The 16,762-nt window shown below is 40.9% G+C and overlaps 1 protein-coding gene and 1 long non-coding RNA gene across 3 annotated transcripts in view; one reads left to right on the top strand and one right to left on the bottom strand.

Moving 5' to 3' along the window:
- LOC139909618 (uncharacterized) overlaps window positions 1–16,762 on the bottom strand; it is a 230,486-nt gene that overhangs the window by 136,333 nt on the left and 77,391 nt on the right. The gene's annotated exons all lie outside the window — the stretch shown is intronic.
- The window catches only part of map4k5 (mitogen-activated protein kinase kinase kinase kinase 5), a 30,521-nt gene continuing 13,939 nt past the window's right edge, over window positions 181–16,762 (top strand). Inside the window, exons 1-15 of one of the 2 annotated variants that reach the window (XM_071895661.2) lie at window positions 181–567; window positions 1,033–1,278; window positions 4,062–4,119; window positions 9,212–9,302; window positions 10,340–10,404; window positions 10,607–10,662; window positions 10,750–10,797; window positions 11,906–11,948; window positions 12,057–12,129; window positions 12,475–12,606; window positions 12,911–12,973; window positions 13,095–13,176; window positions 14,080–14,196; window positions 15,169–15,247; window positions 16,079–16,150. In XM_071895661.2, coding sequence (XP_071751762.2) covers window positions 1,171–1,278; window positions 4,062–4,119; window positions 9,212–9,302; window positions 10,340–10,404; window positions 10,607–10,662; window positions 10,750–10,797; window positions 11,906–11,948; window positions 12,057–12,129; window positions 12,475–12,606; window positions 12,911–12,973; window positions 13,095–13,176; window positions 14,080–14,196; window positions 15,169–15,247; window positions 16,079–16,150 — 1,087 coding nt within the window. In that variant the 5' untranslated portion in view covers window positions 181–567; window positions 1,033–1,170. The remainder of the gene's footprint in view (window positions 568–1,032; window positions 1,279–4,061; window positions 4,120–9,211; window positions 9,303–10,339; window positions 10,405–10,606; window positions 10,663–10,749; window positions 10,798–11,905; window positions 11,949–12,056; window positions 12,130–12,474; window positions 12,607–12,910; window positions 12,974–13,094; window positions 13,177–14,079; window positions 14,197–15,168; window positions 15,248–16,078; window positions 16,151–16,762) is intronic. The other variant, XM_071895669.2, reaches the window with a different exon arrangement.

Raw genomic sequence — 16,762 nt, 5'->3', positions numbered from 1 at the left:
GCAACTGATGTTAAAACTGATGTGTACAACAACTTTTGGTTGATGAGTTAATTACAACATCAGTAACATGCATGCTGCAGATTTTGTTTTAGACGTACTGTATTTACGATTTGAGATCTTAGATGTCGGAGCTTTACGAGGAGCACCTGAATACAGCAGTAGAACCCTGTAACTGCGACTCAAAAGAAAGATTAGCAACAGAGACAGTTGTGTTTTCGAGTGATTTGGATAGAGTGATTTTGGAATAATACTTGATTATTTGTGTAGTTTTCCAGTTGATGTTTTAGATGCGACTCTGAAGCTTCTCTAAAACTGTCAGCGGGGGGAAATGACATGTCAACGTCTAACCTGATGCTGGAATTCTTGCGAGTGAACTCAACTGCAACGTCTGCCGTTGCAGGACAGAAGAGAGAGTGAACAGCAACAGCCAACTGAAGTTTACAGTTTCCCCGAGAACAAAGGGACGCTTTTGTTTTGGATGGTTATTCGACGCCATAATATAGTTACATGCTTCAAAAACATTTAACATGCAAGACCTACTCATCCACCGTGTTTATGCTGTGAAAGGTAGGCTCACTTGAATTTAGAACCAGTAGCTACGAAGCTAACGTTAGCTAGTTAGCATTAGCTTTCTAGCCTGGAGGCTAAGCCCCTCACTCACCCTGTCCAGACTTGGCTCGGGCTATTTGCTGGAATTGACCATAATGTCTTTGCCATACACAAGCAACTGCTACATTCACAGTCGACGTTTTGTTACGGATGTCCTCTAATACTTGAAAGTATGGGCCCGAGTAGTTTGAGTGCTAGTTTTAAGAGAAATTACTAAAGTTAGTGGTATTGTGACCGATGTAGCCTAACGTTATGTGACAGAATACCATCCATATTTCCGAAATAATCCGTGCCCCCGTCTGTTACTTCTATTTTTATTGACGTAATGTTAAATAGGCTAAACGTTTGTATGTGCTATCATTGTTTCCTTGAGTGTTTACATAATGCTTCCTTCTAAACTTTTCTTATGCGTCTCATTATCAGGACATGGAACAGGAGAAGAACCGTCTATGTAACAGTTATTAAAGACCCGACCTTCACTTCATCAAACCACTTTCGCCACAGTTGATCAAGCCAACTAAATGTAAAGGATCATTTGTGTCAACGAGCCATCTAGCTGCCATGGACGTCTTTCCCCGGCCAAGCGGCGAAATTCAGAGAAGAAACCCTCAGCAGGATTTTGAGCTCATTCAACGGGTGGGAAGTGGCACATATGGAGACGTGTACAAGGTATAGTACTCGGTTCCACAGCCCGTCAGTATAATTTACCCATGTGCATACCATCACATGACTAATCAACCTATCATCCTAATTTAAAGCAGAGTGTTGTTTGTAAGGCATGACAACAGATGGCCAACACATTTGACAGTAGCTGTTGAATGAGGACCAAGTTCCACATCCGTTCTACTTGCCTCCTTCAGTGAGATTAAAAACTGCATTTGGCTGAAATAACTGCAGTTGATGTGATGTTGCATTATTAGCTATTGATCCAGTCTGTTTTTGATCTCAGGCGGTTGCAATTTTGGAGGAAAGTTACTGTAGGATTGAGTGTACATTTTTCATTGACATGGAGCTGGAGAGCAGGCAAGTTGCTGCACTGTAGAAAAATTATATGTATCGTTTTTTTCTGTCTTTAGGATCACTTATCAAAAAGGTAAACTAGTTCTAGAGGAAAATTATCTTGGTAAACAAGATCATTTACCAGGCTTTTTCTCTCCTGTCTGTTGGGTCAGGTGAGGTGTATTGTGTTGGAGAATTTTCTTGTTTATTCATCCGCCACAGATGACTAAGCGGCCAGTTTGATGCAATGTGTGATAGTTCAGGCTGCCTGTCATGGCCCCTCGCCTCACAAAGCCATCTCTGGCAAGCAGCCCCCCTCCAGACAGGCCGCTGGTGGAATGCTGCGCCTGGTATTCTCCCAGAGCACACAGGCTCAGGGCTGCGGCGGGGTGAAATACGATCAGGCCCCTGTCCAAACATGCGTTTCGCTATGGGTGTGTTCTGTGCTGCACTGACAGCGGAAATACTTAAAATTGGGAAAAGTCCTCCTGTGGCCTGCTTTGCACAGTTGAATTTTAATAGGCATGGCATTCCTTGCCTCGGATTAATGTAGCTGATTGTGTATTACTATGTTTGAAGTGATAATGACACCTTGATCTTAATTTTTTGAATGACAATATTAGGGCTTGGCTGATAGATGATTTTTAAGATCTGATACTATTAATTGGGAATCACATATTGCAATTTGATATATCTGTTGATTATGATTTTTCTTCATCACTGTGTCATATCATTGGTACTCAATGTAATTTGTCATTCCCCTCTAAACCAGACAAGCAAATTCCCAACAAGAATTCTTATATACTCTGGGATTTTGTTTAATTCTAATTTATTCTTAAAAGTTAACTGGAGAGTAAGTGTTAAAATCTGAAATTTTCGTTCATTGTGCCAGAATCAAATTTTTCTGATGCAACTCTTTGCATCAATGAAGCAAAAGCCAATACCTGTATCTGAAAGGCCAATATAGGTGCACAGAGCACCAATACCAGTCACGGCCTAGTCAGTATTTATGTCAAAGTTGGATGCAGACTGTTGGTTTCGATTGTGCCCACATCCTCACTACAATTAGTTGAGCCTTCCCTAGAAGTAGACCTAGTCATCACGCACACCTGTTTACTCCCGAGTCCGACAAGATGATTGATCTTGTGTCAGATCTTGTCTCTTTCCACTGTGTATTAGTGGTCTGCTACATGCCAGACTACTCTCTCCCTTAGCCAAAGGTTGCTTAAGGTTGTTAAAGCTGTGCTGTCTGCTATTTTAGCACATTTTTGAACTGTCCTGTGTTTTGAACTTCTCCTTTTTAGGTTTAGTTCTCAGGTTTAGTTTAGCTATCTTGAGAAATGTAAGCCTAGACGCAGGTTGTGAGTAACTGTTTAGCTGATAACTGAACATAGTTAAAGTAGGTTTAAAATTCACTTCCTAAGTTGAAAATACATACTTTAAAAAGCTCTAAGGCCAATATATGCGCTATATTAAGATGCAGCATAGTAGTAAGTGTGCCAACAGTAAAATATTATTATAAAATTGTCTGTTTCTGTATTTGTCTGTTATGTGTTTATGTGCTTGTGTGTGCGGTATCAGTGGCTGAACAATTCCAAACTGTGTGTGGGAGACTGTTTATATGTCTGAGTCACCAGCACATTCTCAATGTTGAAAGGTGGACATGCTAGAGGGTTTTATGGTTTACGGGTGATTTAGCTGTTCAGCCCGATGCTTCCCTCCCACGGCTTAGGAGGCATGCAGTCTTGACCTGGATATGGAAGTCAGTGCAACCTACTTTCAGATAGAAATTTCATAGATGATGGAGAGATACTTTTTAAATCTATTTGGGTAAATTGACGTGTTGTCATTGACATAATAGAATACGGCATTGTGAAGATGGTAATACAGAAATATAAAGAAGAAACCAAAAATATAAAGAAGCAAAAACTACATGTCACTGTAAATTTGACTAAATCACAAGTTGACATCTGTAACCGAGATATTCACAGATTGTCATATTTGTGGACAGACAGTGTTGAGTCCCTCCTTGCTGACTAACTCTGGCCATGGTTTGACCCAATGAACTCTGGTGATGATGCTTGTTTAAGAGGACATTTGTTTTTTTAGTTTGCCCAGTTTGAAAACGTACCAAAGGTAATCAATTATTATACTTGTGAATGTAATGATGTTGAACATGTCAAATTGAGCTGCATGATAACATGTTCTCCAATTGAGTGTAATGGATCATTTCCACTCCACTTCTCACACTGGCCAAAGGATCATCCCAATGACATTCATCGCTCTCATGCCCATGTAGGCCAAAGCTTTAACTGATGTCCCAGCAGTGCATCATGTTACATAATGTTATTGGTTTGAATGAACAGTTGAACAACAAGCTATGATTTAGGCTGATAGCAACATTTGTATGATATTCCCAGCCTTGCTCAAAATTATGGTGTTTTGTGTTTCAGGCTCGAAACATACAAACAGGAGAGCTTGCTGCTGTGAAGATTATAAAGTTGGAACCAGGTAAGAGTGATTACCTCATTATCTCAGTTTTTCACATCTCACTGGGACAAATATGCTGTTTTTTGGATGCCTATGTTGTGGCAGAGTTCCTGTCAGGGCTGAAAAGTAAGGAAAATAAATTAGATCATTTCCTGTTTTGAAAAGTTTGGGAATGCACAAAAAGTATTACAAATATTGAAAATATATTGTTGTATAGCGCCAGTACATATTTTGACATTTGCTGTTATGAGAAGAATAATCTCTGTTTATAGATTGCTAGGGCCTGGTTGTCACACTGTCCAGCCCGCCTGTCAGCATTCATCAAATTGAATATTGACCAAAATACCCAATCCACTGAGAAATTAAGGTCTGGAAAAAGTGTGCCACTTTACAAAGGAAATGTCCATATTATTGGCCATATCACAGGAAACACAATAAAATAAACAGTGAAACTCTTCAAGACGGTGTCACCAGCTTCACCGCCTCTCAGGCAGAGAGAGACTGTGTGTGTTAAGCAGGAGAGGAGGATATTTATGACCGGGCTCTGCTGGGGGTCTGGACTGGTGATGACCTAGTGACAGAGTTAGTGTGATCCAGATTAGTGGGATTACGAGAGGGCTTTGTACCACCGGCAACCAGACAAAGCCCAGATGATTACCAGTCATTGAAGGAAGAGATTCCCCTCTGTTTGTTTTCTCTTTCATTCACCGTGTCACTGTTGGTGTTACGCTGGTGGGGTCTAGTGTTATGTTTTTGTCTGAAGTTCACACGTGTTGATTTTCTCCAGTGTTAGCCCGATCATCATGTCCTCTGTTTGAGCTGTAAACTCAACATGATCCGTATTAAATGGGCAGATCAAGATATCGCCGTGCTGATTATTTTCTTTTCTTTCTCCTGATCAGTCAGCAGAGGTCTTGAGCTCTAATATAAAGCCTAGACATAGTCTGCTGGAATATAGCAGGAGCAGGGGATTAGATTTTAATGTAGTGTGTATGTGTGTGTGAAGCAGAAGATCAGGGGGTTTAGCTGCAAGTTGGAAGGAAGACTGAGAGGGACGGGTTGTTTTCTTGCATTCATGGCTCTTGGGAATACGAGAATGTTAATAAATAGCTACTCATTAACAAATTCCACATTCATAGTGCTTATCATTTGCGGAAACTTGAATCTCTGAGCACTTAACAGGTAAAAAAAAAAAAAAAAAGGAGGGGGCAGAAATGATAAACAGATGGACAGTGAAAATGGGCCTGCTAGTATAACTGGGCTTAAAAATGGATAGAGGGGTGCTGCTGAGGTTGATAGGGAAGACTTTCTAGTCAAAAATAGTCCCATGGTCTTGTGTACCAGTTTTCCCATAAGCATCTTTAGACAAAGTTCATATTTCCTCTATTCACTTAAGATGGAACAAAGATTAACTTGGTCTCAAGATGTGTTTGAGAAACCCAGCCCAGGTCATCCTGTTTTAACAGGACTCTTTTTTTTTTTTTGTTCCTTTCCCCTTGCAAGCGTCACTCCTTTCTATGCTTCAGGTAAACAGCTCTGGGCAGACCATGGAATCAAACAGGTTTGACCAGGAGGAGTGACGCTGGTATGAAGGAAAGGGCAGAGAAAGGAGCTGGGAGTGGTTTAGCCCTCAGGGTTCAGTGGCTCTGGGGCACAAGCAGGCCGTTCTGACAAGCTGGAAGGTGAATGACCATTGTAAACCCAATTCGAGTTGGTCTTCACTCAGTGACTATTGGGGGGAAGATTAAGGACTTTCATTTCGAGAGGGATCTTCAAAGAAAGATTTTATTATGCATTTCCTTTATTTGCAGAGAACAAAGTTGGATATGTACAAACGAGCGACATCATCCTTAACCGCATAGCAATAGATTCATAAAAGACAACGTTCAGGACTTTTAGAAGCCTATCCTTTTGATCACTACTATACATCACTATACCTCCATACCCCTAAAATTCTGTGCTGGTGTTTCTGTCTCTGAGAAATTGGCACCTACATCCTGGTAGCATGTGTCAGCAATGCTGGTGCAAGCCAGTGTGGTATGAAACAATTTCTCTCAACATTGCATGCAAGCTAATCCATTTACTTCCGTAAGCTGTAAGTAATAGCCATCTCAGAAACAGTAACTTGGTGAAAGTTTTGAAATGTCCCCCGGAGGGGCTTTGATTAATGATCAATAGGAAAGTATTCTTAAAAATCCTGAATCTCCTCTTTAATTGATGTACTGTACACTTGACAGTTCCCTTTTGTTTGTTGTTGTTGTTGTTGTGTTTTGTCTTGCAAATAAATCAATTTTAAGGGTAAACTGACTGGTAACAAAACATCTTGGTATGAGATTGGTGAAGGCTGAAATTATTGGAATTTCTCCACCACAGTGAATTGAAGCTTGAATGGAATGTGATGCATATTCACGCACTGTTTTTTAAAAGAGAGCCGAGTGTGTGTGTGTGTTCAGAGAGCAGAGGGAAGTGTTCAGTCTGAGAGGAAGTGGCTACGCTTTGAGGCCTCAAGTCATCATCAGAAGATAGTGGTGGGGGCCTTGTTATGTTTTTTGACCCGGCTCAAAGCCATGCTGAAATTATCCTTGCTAAAATTTTTGTGGCTCCCTGTGCCATTTGCTGCATGTCAGAGATACATGTGAAAATGTCTCTGATCAACAGCAGTACCTCCTAATGTGAAGTGACTCAGGAATGAGTAACACTGCAATTACAGATGCAGTAACATGTAATTACCACCTAATTCATGAGTACCTAAAAGTGTGATTTTTCTGTTACCACGTTGTAATGGGGCAAAAAAGGCAAACTGGGGGGAAATCATTATTTTCACATTTGTCATCATTAAAGCTGACTGCTAAAGCCATGAAGCAGCCTGCCTCTGTGAGAAACGGTGGAGGATTAATTAAATTTTTATCACACAAATTTCATTTGAACTGAATAATATTGGCACCTCATCTCTCCATGTTAAGCCTAGGTTATGTGTTTTAAATTTCTCTCAGTGTTTTCTTCTGATGTTCCAGATTAAAGCATAGTTCCCTTTACGCTTGTTACAGAAATGACTAGCCCCTAAAGAAATGGACATGGTTAGTTTGTAGGAGTCCCTCAATGAAGTCAAGTAACTCTAGATTGTCTAATGAGGGGAGAAGACGATAAGAGCTTAGGGTGGCTGGCTGCTGAGGAGATAAAAGAAGTAACATAAAGAGGATTTAAGGGCAAAGTTAAATCAAGCTTCCTTGACCTGTGGTCCTTAAGAGAGCTATTTTTAAACGTACATTAATGGCGGCATCCCAAGCTAAAACCTGTTGGATGTACACTCCACTCTCACTATTTTTTTGAGTATTCAAGACAATCAAATGGCTTGGCTTATTTTTTTGGAGATTAAATTGTAGAGCGTTGGTTTGATTTCCATATACATTGCGTGTTCAGGACATGCCTTCCTAATGTTGAGTTGCACCTCCCTTTGCACAATGATTGTGTCAATTGTCTTGAGGCTTAAAAAATATTCTTTAACATGTCTCCTCCCCTTGATATAGGCTTGCATCCCCCCCTTCATGACTGAAGTAGGTTTAATAGGTGAAACCAAGGGATCATAACTTTCACTTCTAATATTCTGTTCACTCAGTGCAATCAAGAGGGATGCAGATATACATAGATGGTGTTTTTGTATGTCTTAGATTCTCACACAAGCTTCTGACAGTCACGTAATAGTTAAATTTCGTTAAGATTTGACTGGCTTGTTGTTTATCGGTCGGACTCTGCGTGCGTCGGCATTCCATCCAGACTTTAATTCAGACGCTCACGTGAGAGGTCCTAACCCCTCCCAGACAGACTGAAAGCTGCTGTAGAGCAATTGCCTCATCAGGCACAAACTGTTTGTGTGTGCGCTCAGAAAAGAGCCACTTTGCCCCTATTTCTATCTTTTCTTTACGTCTTCAGCTGGATTCAGGAAGAAAAATTGTAGCTAGCAATATGTTTGCCCCCTGTACCACTTTAATTAGGCTACAGCATGAGCCGCCTGGTACAGAGTATCAGGAGTGATGCAGTAATGTGCAGAGCAAGACCCTGACTTCTTTTGTACAGGCCACAGTAGCTGGTAAATTCCAAAATTTGCCAGTTGCTTTGACTATTATGCCAGCCATCCAGATTTTTAGAACAGAATAAGACCTCCAAATGATGCTTGTCTACGTGCCAAAGCGGATTGTAGAGTTGCCAAATTTAACCAGCCACAGAAAAAAAATTACCATTGTTTAGCTGGCAGTAATTTCCCACCCAGGTTATACGTAGCCTGATGTTTTGATTAGGATGTTTTTCTGGCCAACTTAAGGCTGTATCCCTTAAATGAGCTGGATCTAGATTGATGCCTGTGGTGACAGTCTGATGATAGAGCACTAAGAACAGGCAGAATCTGATAGATCTTAACCTTGTGTTAATGTATTCCAGGGCCTTGTCTCACTGCACAATTGGGAGCAGCTGGGCTTACATATTTTTGTCTTCTAACTTCCTACCGATAGGATGTGTTAGAGTGCTTTGCTCAACTGGAAAGCAGCCCTACAGAACATAAACTTAAAAAGCACAAGGTGTTCCTTTTATTGTTACTAGCAGTAGTAGGCTATAACCTACTCTATTTACACAATGCTGAAATATTGAACCATATAGTCAGAGGGAAATGTTGGAAGACTTTGTCCTGTGGTTTTGACCTTGGCAAACCAAAGGGAAAGATTAAGTGTTCTCTAAAACCTAAACTTAAAGGCCTGCACAAGTTTCGTACCATACAAATGACCTTAAGTAGTGTAATTTCCACACATGTAGAACAAGTAGAATCCACTCTACAAATTAAGGGTTACATTCCAAAATGCCATATATCCCTTCTGGAAAAATCTTATTAACTGAAACTGCACGAATGATTCTACTCTCAAAAACACAACTATTTTGTAATCAAAGGTCTTAAGATGACTCATGACATAAAAAAGTAACCCAAAATGTGCTTTAATTTGATGCCCCCCCCCCCCCCCCCATTGGGTATCTCATTTTGGAATTATCTCTTTAAATACTTCCCGGTACTGAAAATGAAACTATAATTCTTTGAGTATGTGTGTGTGATTTCTCTCTCCGCGTCTAGGGGATGACTTTTCCATCATACAGCAGGAAATCTTCATGGTGAAGGAATGCATGCACCACAACATTGTGGCCTACTTTGGGAGCTACCTCTGGTAAGAGCCAGCTCTAAATGCTAGCGCTTTGTCATTTTATACTTGATGTTTTCTCCTCTCTTGCAGGCAGTCCAATAATATGGGGAATTCATATCTTTCCGTCAAGAGGATTTTAGATTTAAAGAGCTGCTTCCTGAAACTCACATGACTTATTTAACAAGTTAGTCACACCTGTGTGTGAAAGTATGACTCAAACTCTCAAACAGGGCAGACTGGTGCTGACTAGGCCCTTCAGTGCCAGGATGCACCACTCGAGTTTTAATGGAGCCCATGTTTTCTGGCTGGTATCTGAGAGGAAGTAGGGCCGGTCCGCCCACCACTGCCTGACTTCCAGCAGGTTTAACTGGAATATGAGCCTCTGATCTGTTTTATATGGCTATTATTCCAGAGAGACGCATGTCTTCTCGCAGCAGGCATGTCTTGCACAGTCTCACTACACAAAGCATAAATGGTTACTGTAAAATGTTTTTGCTTAAAGCAGCCTGCCACGCATTAATGATTTAAAAACTATATTAATGGTATCAAAAGAACCACAATTTTATTTGCGGAAGTTCCGAGTTTCTTTCAGACTGGTTTCCTGATTAAAAACTGTTTCCGTGTTCAGCAAGAAGGTGACAGACTGTGTTGCGGTCTACAATATCTTCACTTTTACTGGCCATGTCAGCAGTGTTAACAGTAAATCCATGATCAAACTAATAATCTAAGAGGTGGTTAAAGTATCACCATTACACTAGTGTCATTTTCAGTTTTTTGTCAGAGGGCTGGCATCATTTCTGCAACTACCATTCTCTCTTTTCTCTTTCCTCTTCTTCAGGCCACCTTTCTTAATAAGCACTTACCCTTGTTTGTTAGCACACGGGATAGTTACATGTGTTGGGATAGGGCAGTCCAACTTGTTCAACAAGAAACATTTCTAAGATGCTATGAATTATTATATTGCGTTACTTGTTAAAATATTTAGCTACTGTATAACTGTATCTAGCCAGCTGGCCCAAAGCAACAGTTCCTAACTGTCTCATTTTCTCTGCTTTGATCAGTCGAGAGAAGCTTTGGATATGTATGGAGTATTGCGGTGGAGGATCTCTGCAGGACATTTATCATGGTGAGCTGTTTTGTCTTTATTCATAACTGGTCAGCTGCAGTCATAAAATGTTTTATTACTGTTTACATTGTTAAATCCATCTCTATTGTTTGACTACACTGCTGGCAAGTCTTGGCAACTAGGCTGAATTACTTTGAATAATCCTGACCTTGGATACATGAAATGAAACTGTGTGTGTGTGTGTGTGTGTTTGTTTTTATAGTGACGGGCCCTCTCTCAGAGCTTCAGATAGCCTATGTCTGCAGAGAGACCTTACAGGTAATTGCACTTCATATTTTGAACGAATATTTCAAAGTTTACAGTTTTAAATGAATCCATGACAGAACACAATCATGTCATTCACAGGGTTTGGGATATCTGCACACCAAGGGCAAGATGCACCGTGACATCAAGGTACCACATCTTTACAATTTGTTATTTTTATTTTTTCATTTAACCATAATTTAACCAGGTTAGTCACATTGAGAATAGGGATCTCTTATACACCGGGATTCAAGGTTAAGAAAGTAGCAGCTCATTTCAATACAGACAGATTAACAATAAAAACATTTCATATAATCTCAGAAAATATGAGAGAAAGAGAACAGCAGATAAAAAGAAAAGAAAAGCGTGAGACAAACAGAAAGGAGAAACAGTGGCACAACCCTGAAACAATTAATGTCACCATAATTGTCACTGTTGGCTTCAAAGCAGTCCAGAGGTCTGGCTTTGCTCTGATGCAGTGGAGCTGCAGAGGTGTAAACTGAAGTCAGAGGAAAAGGGCGGCCAGGGATGTGCTCACACGGAAGCATGTGACCAATGGCGTCACTGGCAGCAGTTTTGAGGTTGAGCCGCAGTTGATCATGCCTGGCGTTTTCACATAGACTGTAGCCTCAGTGTCTCGTGTTATCACAGAAGGTCAGGGCTGGGCCTATTATCTTTACTCAGCTCTACACAGTGAGCACTTCCTGTTTCCTCTGCGCTCACCGCAGGATGCCAACAGACAGACTGTCAGTCACGGCCAACAGAAACACTGTCAGTGGAACTGTCAAAAAGCAGTGATACATGATACATGGAGCAACTTTATGGGCAACTCAAATCAGTAACAGTGCCAGAGCAATTAATGCTTTAACCAGACAAGAACATCTTATTGTCAGAAAATATATATTTTAAACTGTGTCTCACTGTGTTGCCTGTTGCTCAGAGTATTGCCCACATGCCTTGCCCAAAAGAATTGCCTAATGTATTACCACCCTTGAAGGGAATGAATCTATTCGGCATTACAACAAATCATAACAGTAATTCAATAAGCCTTATTGGTCTCATGATACTTAAATGCCAGTCATGCTCTGAATGTTTTTGTCCCTCTCTAAATTAAATACACATTTCTGCTCTGTAAATTGTTAGCATTTTCAAAGCATAATACCTTGCTGATGCAAGCCACAGGCCTTATATTGATGCCTTCGCAAACTGAATACCAAGTAGGGCAATGTGATTTTTGTTTTCTTGTTTTTCTGAACAGGGTGCCAACATACTTCTAACAGACAACGGCGATGTGAAGTTAGGTAAGCTGCTCTACAGCGTCTTAATTCTAAGGATTTGAACTCTTTCGCAGCTTTCAGCCTTGTGTGTGGATTACATAATCTGAAAAGCCCTGTCACTCCTTGTTGCAGCTGATTTTGGAGTTGCGGCCAAAATAACTGCCACCATTGCCAAAAGGAAGTCCTTCATTGGAACACCTTATTGGTGAGTCTTTCACCCTCATGGAATGAGCCAGTGGGCCTTTGAAAGGCTTTGTTGAATTGATTCAGGAACCATGTTTTTTTTATTCTTTTCAGGATAATACTTGTGATAATACTACTATTCAGTTAAGGGTTAGTCTTATTCAGAGCGCCACTGATGAAGTACTTACATTGTATCACAGTATTTTACCTAATAGTAGCTAGCTAGTGGCCTCCTACAGGGATCAGCAAAGTATCCCATTATTAGTAGTATTATTGGTTGAACCAGCCATGTTTTTACTACCTCCCTAACAAACCTTTCACTCATATTTTTGAAGAGTCACTGAATCCTTGTCCTTAATTTGTGTAGGATGGCCCCAGAAGTAGCAGCAGTGGAGAAGAACGGAGGCTACAACCAGCTGTGTGATATCTGGGCAGTCGGGATCACGTCCATTGAGCTGGCCGAGCTGCAGCCGCCCATGTTTGACCTGCACCCAATGAGGTACGCTTCACTTTCCTCAGACACGATGAATCGGAGCTTCCTCAGACGATTCTTAGGCTGACTTCCTGCTTTTGTGTTCCTCTAATGTTTCATCAGGTCCTTTGATTACTTGAATGGCTGTCCTGTTTTATTGGAAAATATGCTCAGGCTATAATTAGAAGTTCTTTGTCATAACATGAACATACTAGGGATACAGGAATATCTGGATGCGGGGTTACAGGCCTTTGCATTCCTTACTATTGATCACTTACTCTCATTCTAGGAACTTAGTTTTAAGACTGAATATATGTTTTTTTCCCCTTAGGGCCTTGTTTTTGATGTCGAAGAGCAGCTTTCAGCCTCCCAAGCTAAAAGACAAGACCAAGTGGTGAGTGCTGCAAGAGTTTCAGTCTGCTATTCTAGGATTGCCGGTATGGTACTGCATGTTTTGCTCTTGGAGGATAGTATTAATGATCACTGTATTAAAACAAGATTATCTCCTCCCCCAGGTCCACGGCCTTCCATAACTTTGTCAAAGTGTCTCTGACAAAGAACCCAAAGAAGAGGCCCACTGCGGAAAAGCTTCTATCAGTAATAAATCTCATTTCTGTCTTAGAAGTATGGTAGGATCTTGTTTATGTCCAGGTCTTTGGGAGAATGAAATGTTTGAAACAAAGAAACTCATTGCAATTCCTGACCAGAACCTATTCAAATGTGCGTGCTAGCAAATTCTCAAATGTTCTGTCTGTATCTAGTCTTTATTTGCAGTTTAATCTGCTTAGTTTCATTTATCAACAAAGTAATTCCAGTAATTAGTAACTGCATGCATTGCTGCATTTTTTGCTTATTGTGCCAATTTAATCAAATTATAATTTCTGAATCCTGAAGACAAACAAGTAGAGCTAGACATTCTGCCTAAGTCCAGCAGGACCTGACTTGGCCCAATAGGCTTATGCCAGGTTTTGCTGAATTTCTAGCTGTTTGGGTCAGACTCAGGTCCAAAAATATTCCTCAAAATCCTTTTATTACCTATTTATCAGTAAATTACAAGTTACAAAAAGCTAATCTGCCTCATCATTTAGAGGAAACTAGAGTTTAGGCCACCATTTCGGTTTCATTTGCAGGCCTCAGTCAAACTACACTAACCACTAGTCAAACAGTTCTTAAAAAACAGTTCTACCGTTATTGAAAGGTAATTTCATTTTTATCATCATTAACACAGTGCATGTCTCTGGGGATAGTTGCCTCAGCGTAATGGTCCAGGATCCCGTTGATTAACACAGTGGCTTTAATGAGTCTGTGTCAGTGAAACTAGGCCTCTGATCTCCCTTTCTCCAGGGATGTCAAAGTTTTACACCTAGTTTGCATGAATGTCACATTATGTCAGATTAGGGATGTCAGACTGTTGATACAAATAAACACTTTATAATAAACACAATTCTCAAGTGACATTCTGACTTATAACAAGTTATAACCCTGCTGTATTTCTTGCAGCATATGTATGTGGCCCAGACCGGTTTGACGAGGAGGCTCGCTGTCGACCTCCTGGATAAGATGAACAACCCAGACAACCACCAGCATTACAGTGAGGTGGACGACGATGACCTCGAGGTAATGTCCCATTCCATTAGGTATACGTGTAAAAGTAACACCAGAAAAAATTGACCAACACTTTGGGAATTAAGAATTGGAGACTAATGGGCCGTCTACACAGCCAGCAAATAAGTCATCAAAAATATGAATATAAATAATATTAGGAGTACATACCTAGATCTGAGAAATATGTAGCCCGCTTGTTGATGTTTTTCTTTTTCATTGTCATGTTGCAGGAAAACTCAATAAACAAACTAAGCAATTAAAAAACAATTGTCCCAGTCAAATATGATACTAGCAAACATTGTATCAAGAAAGAGCTCTATGCAAACACGTACCCCACGGCCTCTGCATCAGCGGTGAATGCAAATATTAGCATAGCATGTGTTTTCAGCAACTTGGCAATAAAAGATGAAAGTTGAGCTGGGCTGCTGAAGTGCTTCAGCCCAGTGTGTTCTCACGTTCCCCTGAAACTGTTCTCTCCCCTTCCCTTCCCCCTCTCTTGATTTTCTCCCTCTACATTATTATTCCAACTGGCATCAACATCACATTTATGTGGCAGCCAAAGAGGTGGTACCAGCGCCTTTAAAAGACCATTGTGCTGTTCTCCCCCTGACAGCAGTAGCACTGTCTTGGCCATGATGAATGAAAAAAACCCTGAAGGCTATTGACTGCAAGGAACGGAGCTTGTTTTATACAGACAGCCTCTGGGCTGCATAGTAATGTGATGATGCATACACGTTGTAGAAGAAGTAGCTCTGGGTTCTACTTTAACTTGACATAACGTGCTTCAGATTTTGTTGCCACAGATCGTTTTGAAAGACACCAGGAATAATTGTGCCAAATGACTCAAGGCTACTTCAGTGTTGTATAATGTGATAAAAACACTTTAACCTGTTCTGCACTTGTCATGTCAAGTGCTGCTACCACAACACAGATCTATTTTTTTTTTTAAATCTTTTAATTTCTCTCTTCCACTCTTTCTTACAGCCCCTCTCTGCAGTCAGACACACCATCCGCTCCACCAACAAACAAGCGAGAGCTGAGAGGACGCGCTCAGAGATAAACTGTAAGTGACCAGCCCATTTCTACCCTCACTGATTGTCAACAGGCAAAAAAGCCCACAGCCGTCACATCTAGCAAGTCCCGCCCCCTCCCAGGACCCATCACCGCTCTGAATCTGTCCCTTCATTGGTCGGTTTGTGCGTCAGCCCCTGGCAGTTTAGGTCGATAGAGGTCCAGCGGCTTGTCTGTGGGTCATCCGACTAATCCTGCAGCACTGGCACAGTTCCAGGCCACAGCATGTGGTAGCGTGTATAAAAATAGCCCGGGGATTCACGGAAGAGAAAGTGGCTGTAGTGCCGTCTACGATGCCTCTGTGTAGCATGTGTTGTCTTTAAGTAGCAAGTAACCGTCCCTCACCCTTTACTCAATTAATTGTGTAAAATAGCTGTCTGAAGTGTCAATAAAAGTGCTGAGGTTTATTGGGGAATTTGTTTTTAAATCAACAGTTGTTGGCACAGAATCACAGAGAATTCAGCTTAATAGATTATGTGTATTTATATTGTTTGCAACCCTTCAGGTAAGTTGTGTGTTTGTGTTGTACTCAGTAGTTGTAGATAAAGTTGTGTGTTGTGTTGTGACTGTCCTGTCAGAAGGCTGTGACTGTTGGTAATTGAATTAGCCTGGGTTGATGTAGTAATAGTCCAGTGGTAGGATAAATGTCTGTGTTGGACATTAGTTGTTGTTTTCATTTGTAGCTGTACATCCTTCATAGTGTGTGCTTGTTATATGTACGTCTGTTTGTACTAGTCTTTGTGATCGTTTCTACTGGAGTATCTCCTGTTTGATTTTGTTGATATTTCTCACTGTTATGTCTTGACTTTCCCCCCACATGAAGCAAACAATGGGACAGACCAAGGAAGGCCATGCTCAAGTCCTAGCTTCACTGAGGGACACAGGGGGGACCCAGGTTAGTGACAGTGTAGTGAGACAGTGTGTGTATGCATACTTCCCAAGCTCACACCCAAAGAGTCCCTGAGAAATAGGATAATGTGGTAGCATATAACAGAATATTTGTGTTTGATAATAACGTGACACTAAAAAGGTTAGTTCCGCTGCATGGGGTGACTACCTGCTTTGGCTTCAGTGGTTAACTGTTTTGGTATTTGTGATGTCCGGGTTCCTGTCAGACTGACTGAAATAAACTTAAGTTGTAGATGACTAATCGAACACTAACAAGGAAAGTAAAGTTTGATGTCCTTTCACTGTACATCTCACCACTTAAGTGAGTGATTTCTCAATTTCACTTTCTGAAATGTTTGCGCTGTGCGTTGGTTTCAGTAAGTCTGGTTGTGACTCACTTTCATCGGCACCTTAAGCGCTGCAATACCTCCACATTGTCAGCATACCTCAAGCAGAGAAATGACTGGAATAAATCTGTGGTCTAATTCCTAAACACAAACTTCCTTTGTTAATGAAACGAATGAGAAGCTGATTATGTGGGAGTATTTATTGGCAGGTTGGTTGGTTTCTTTTGCCTTGGTGAGTTCAGCAGGAGCATATCATGTTTATACTAGACACT

Source organism: Centroberyx gerrardi, chromosome 17 (assembly GCF_048128805.1).
Source record: "Centroberyx gerrardi isolate f3 chromosome 17, fCenGer3.hap1.cur.20231027, whole genome shotgun sequence".
Classification (NCBI taxonomy): Eukaryota; Metazoa; Chordata; class Actinopteri; order Beryciformes; family Berycidae; genus Centroberyx; species Centroberyx gerrardi.
Note: the sequence above shows the minus strand (reverse complement) of the source record. Positions and strands in the feature narration are given on the sequence as shown.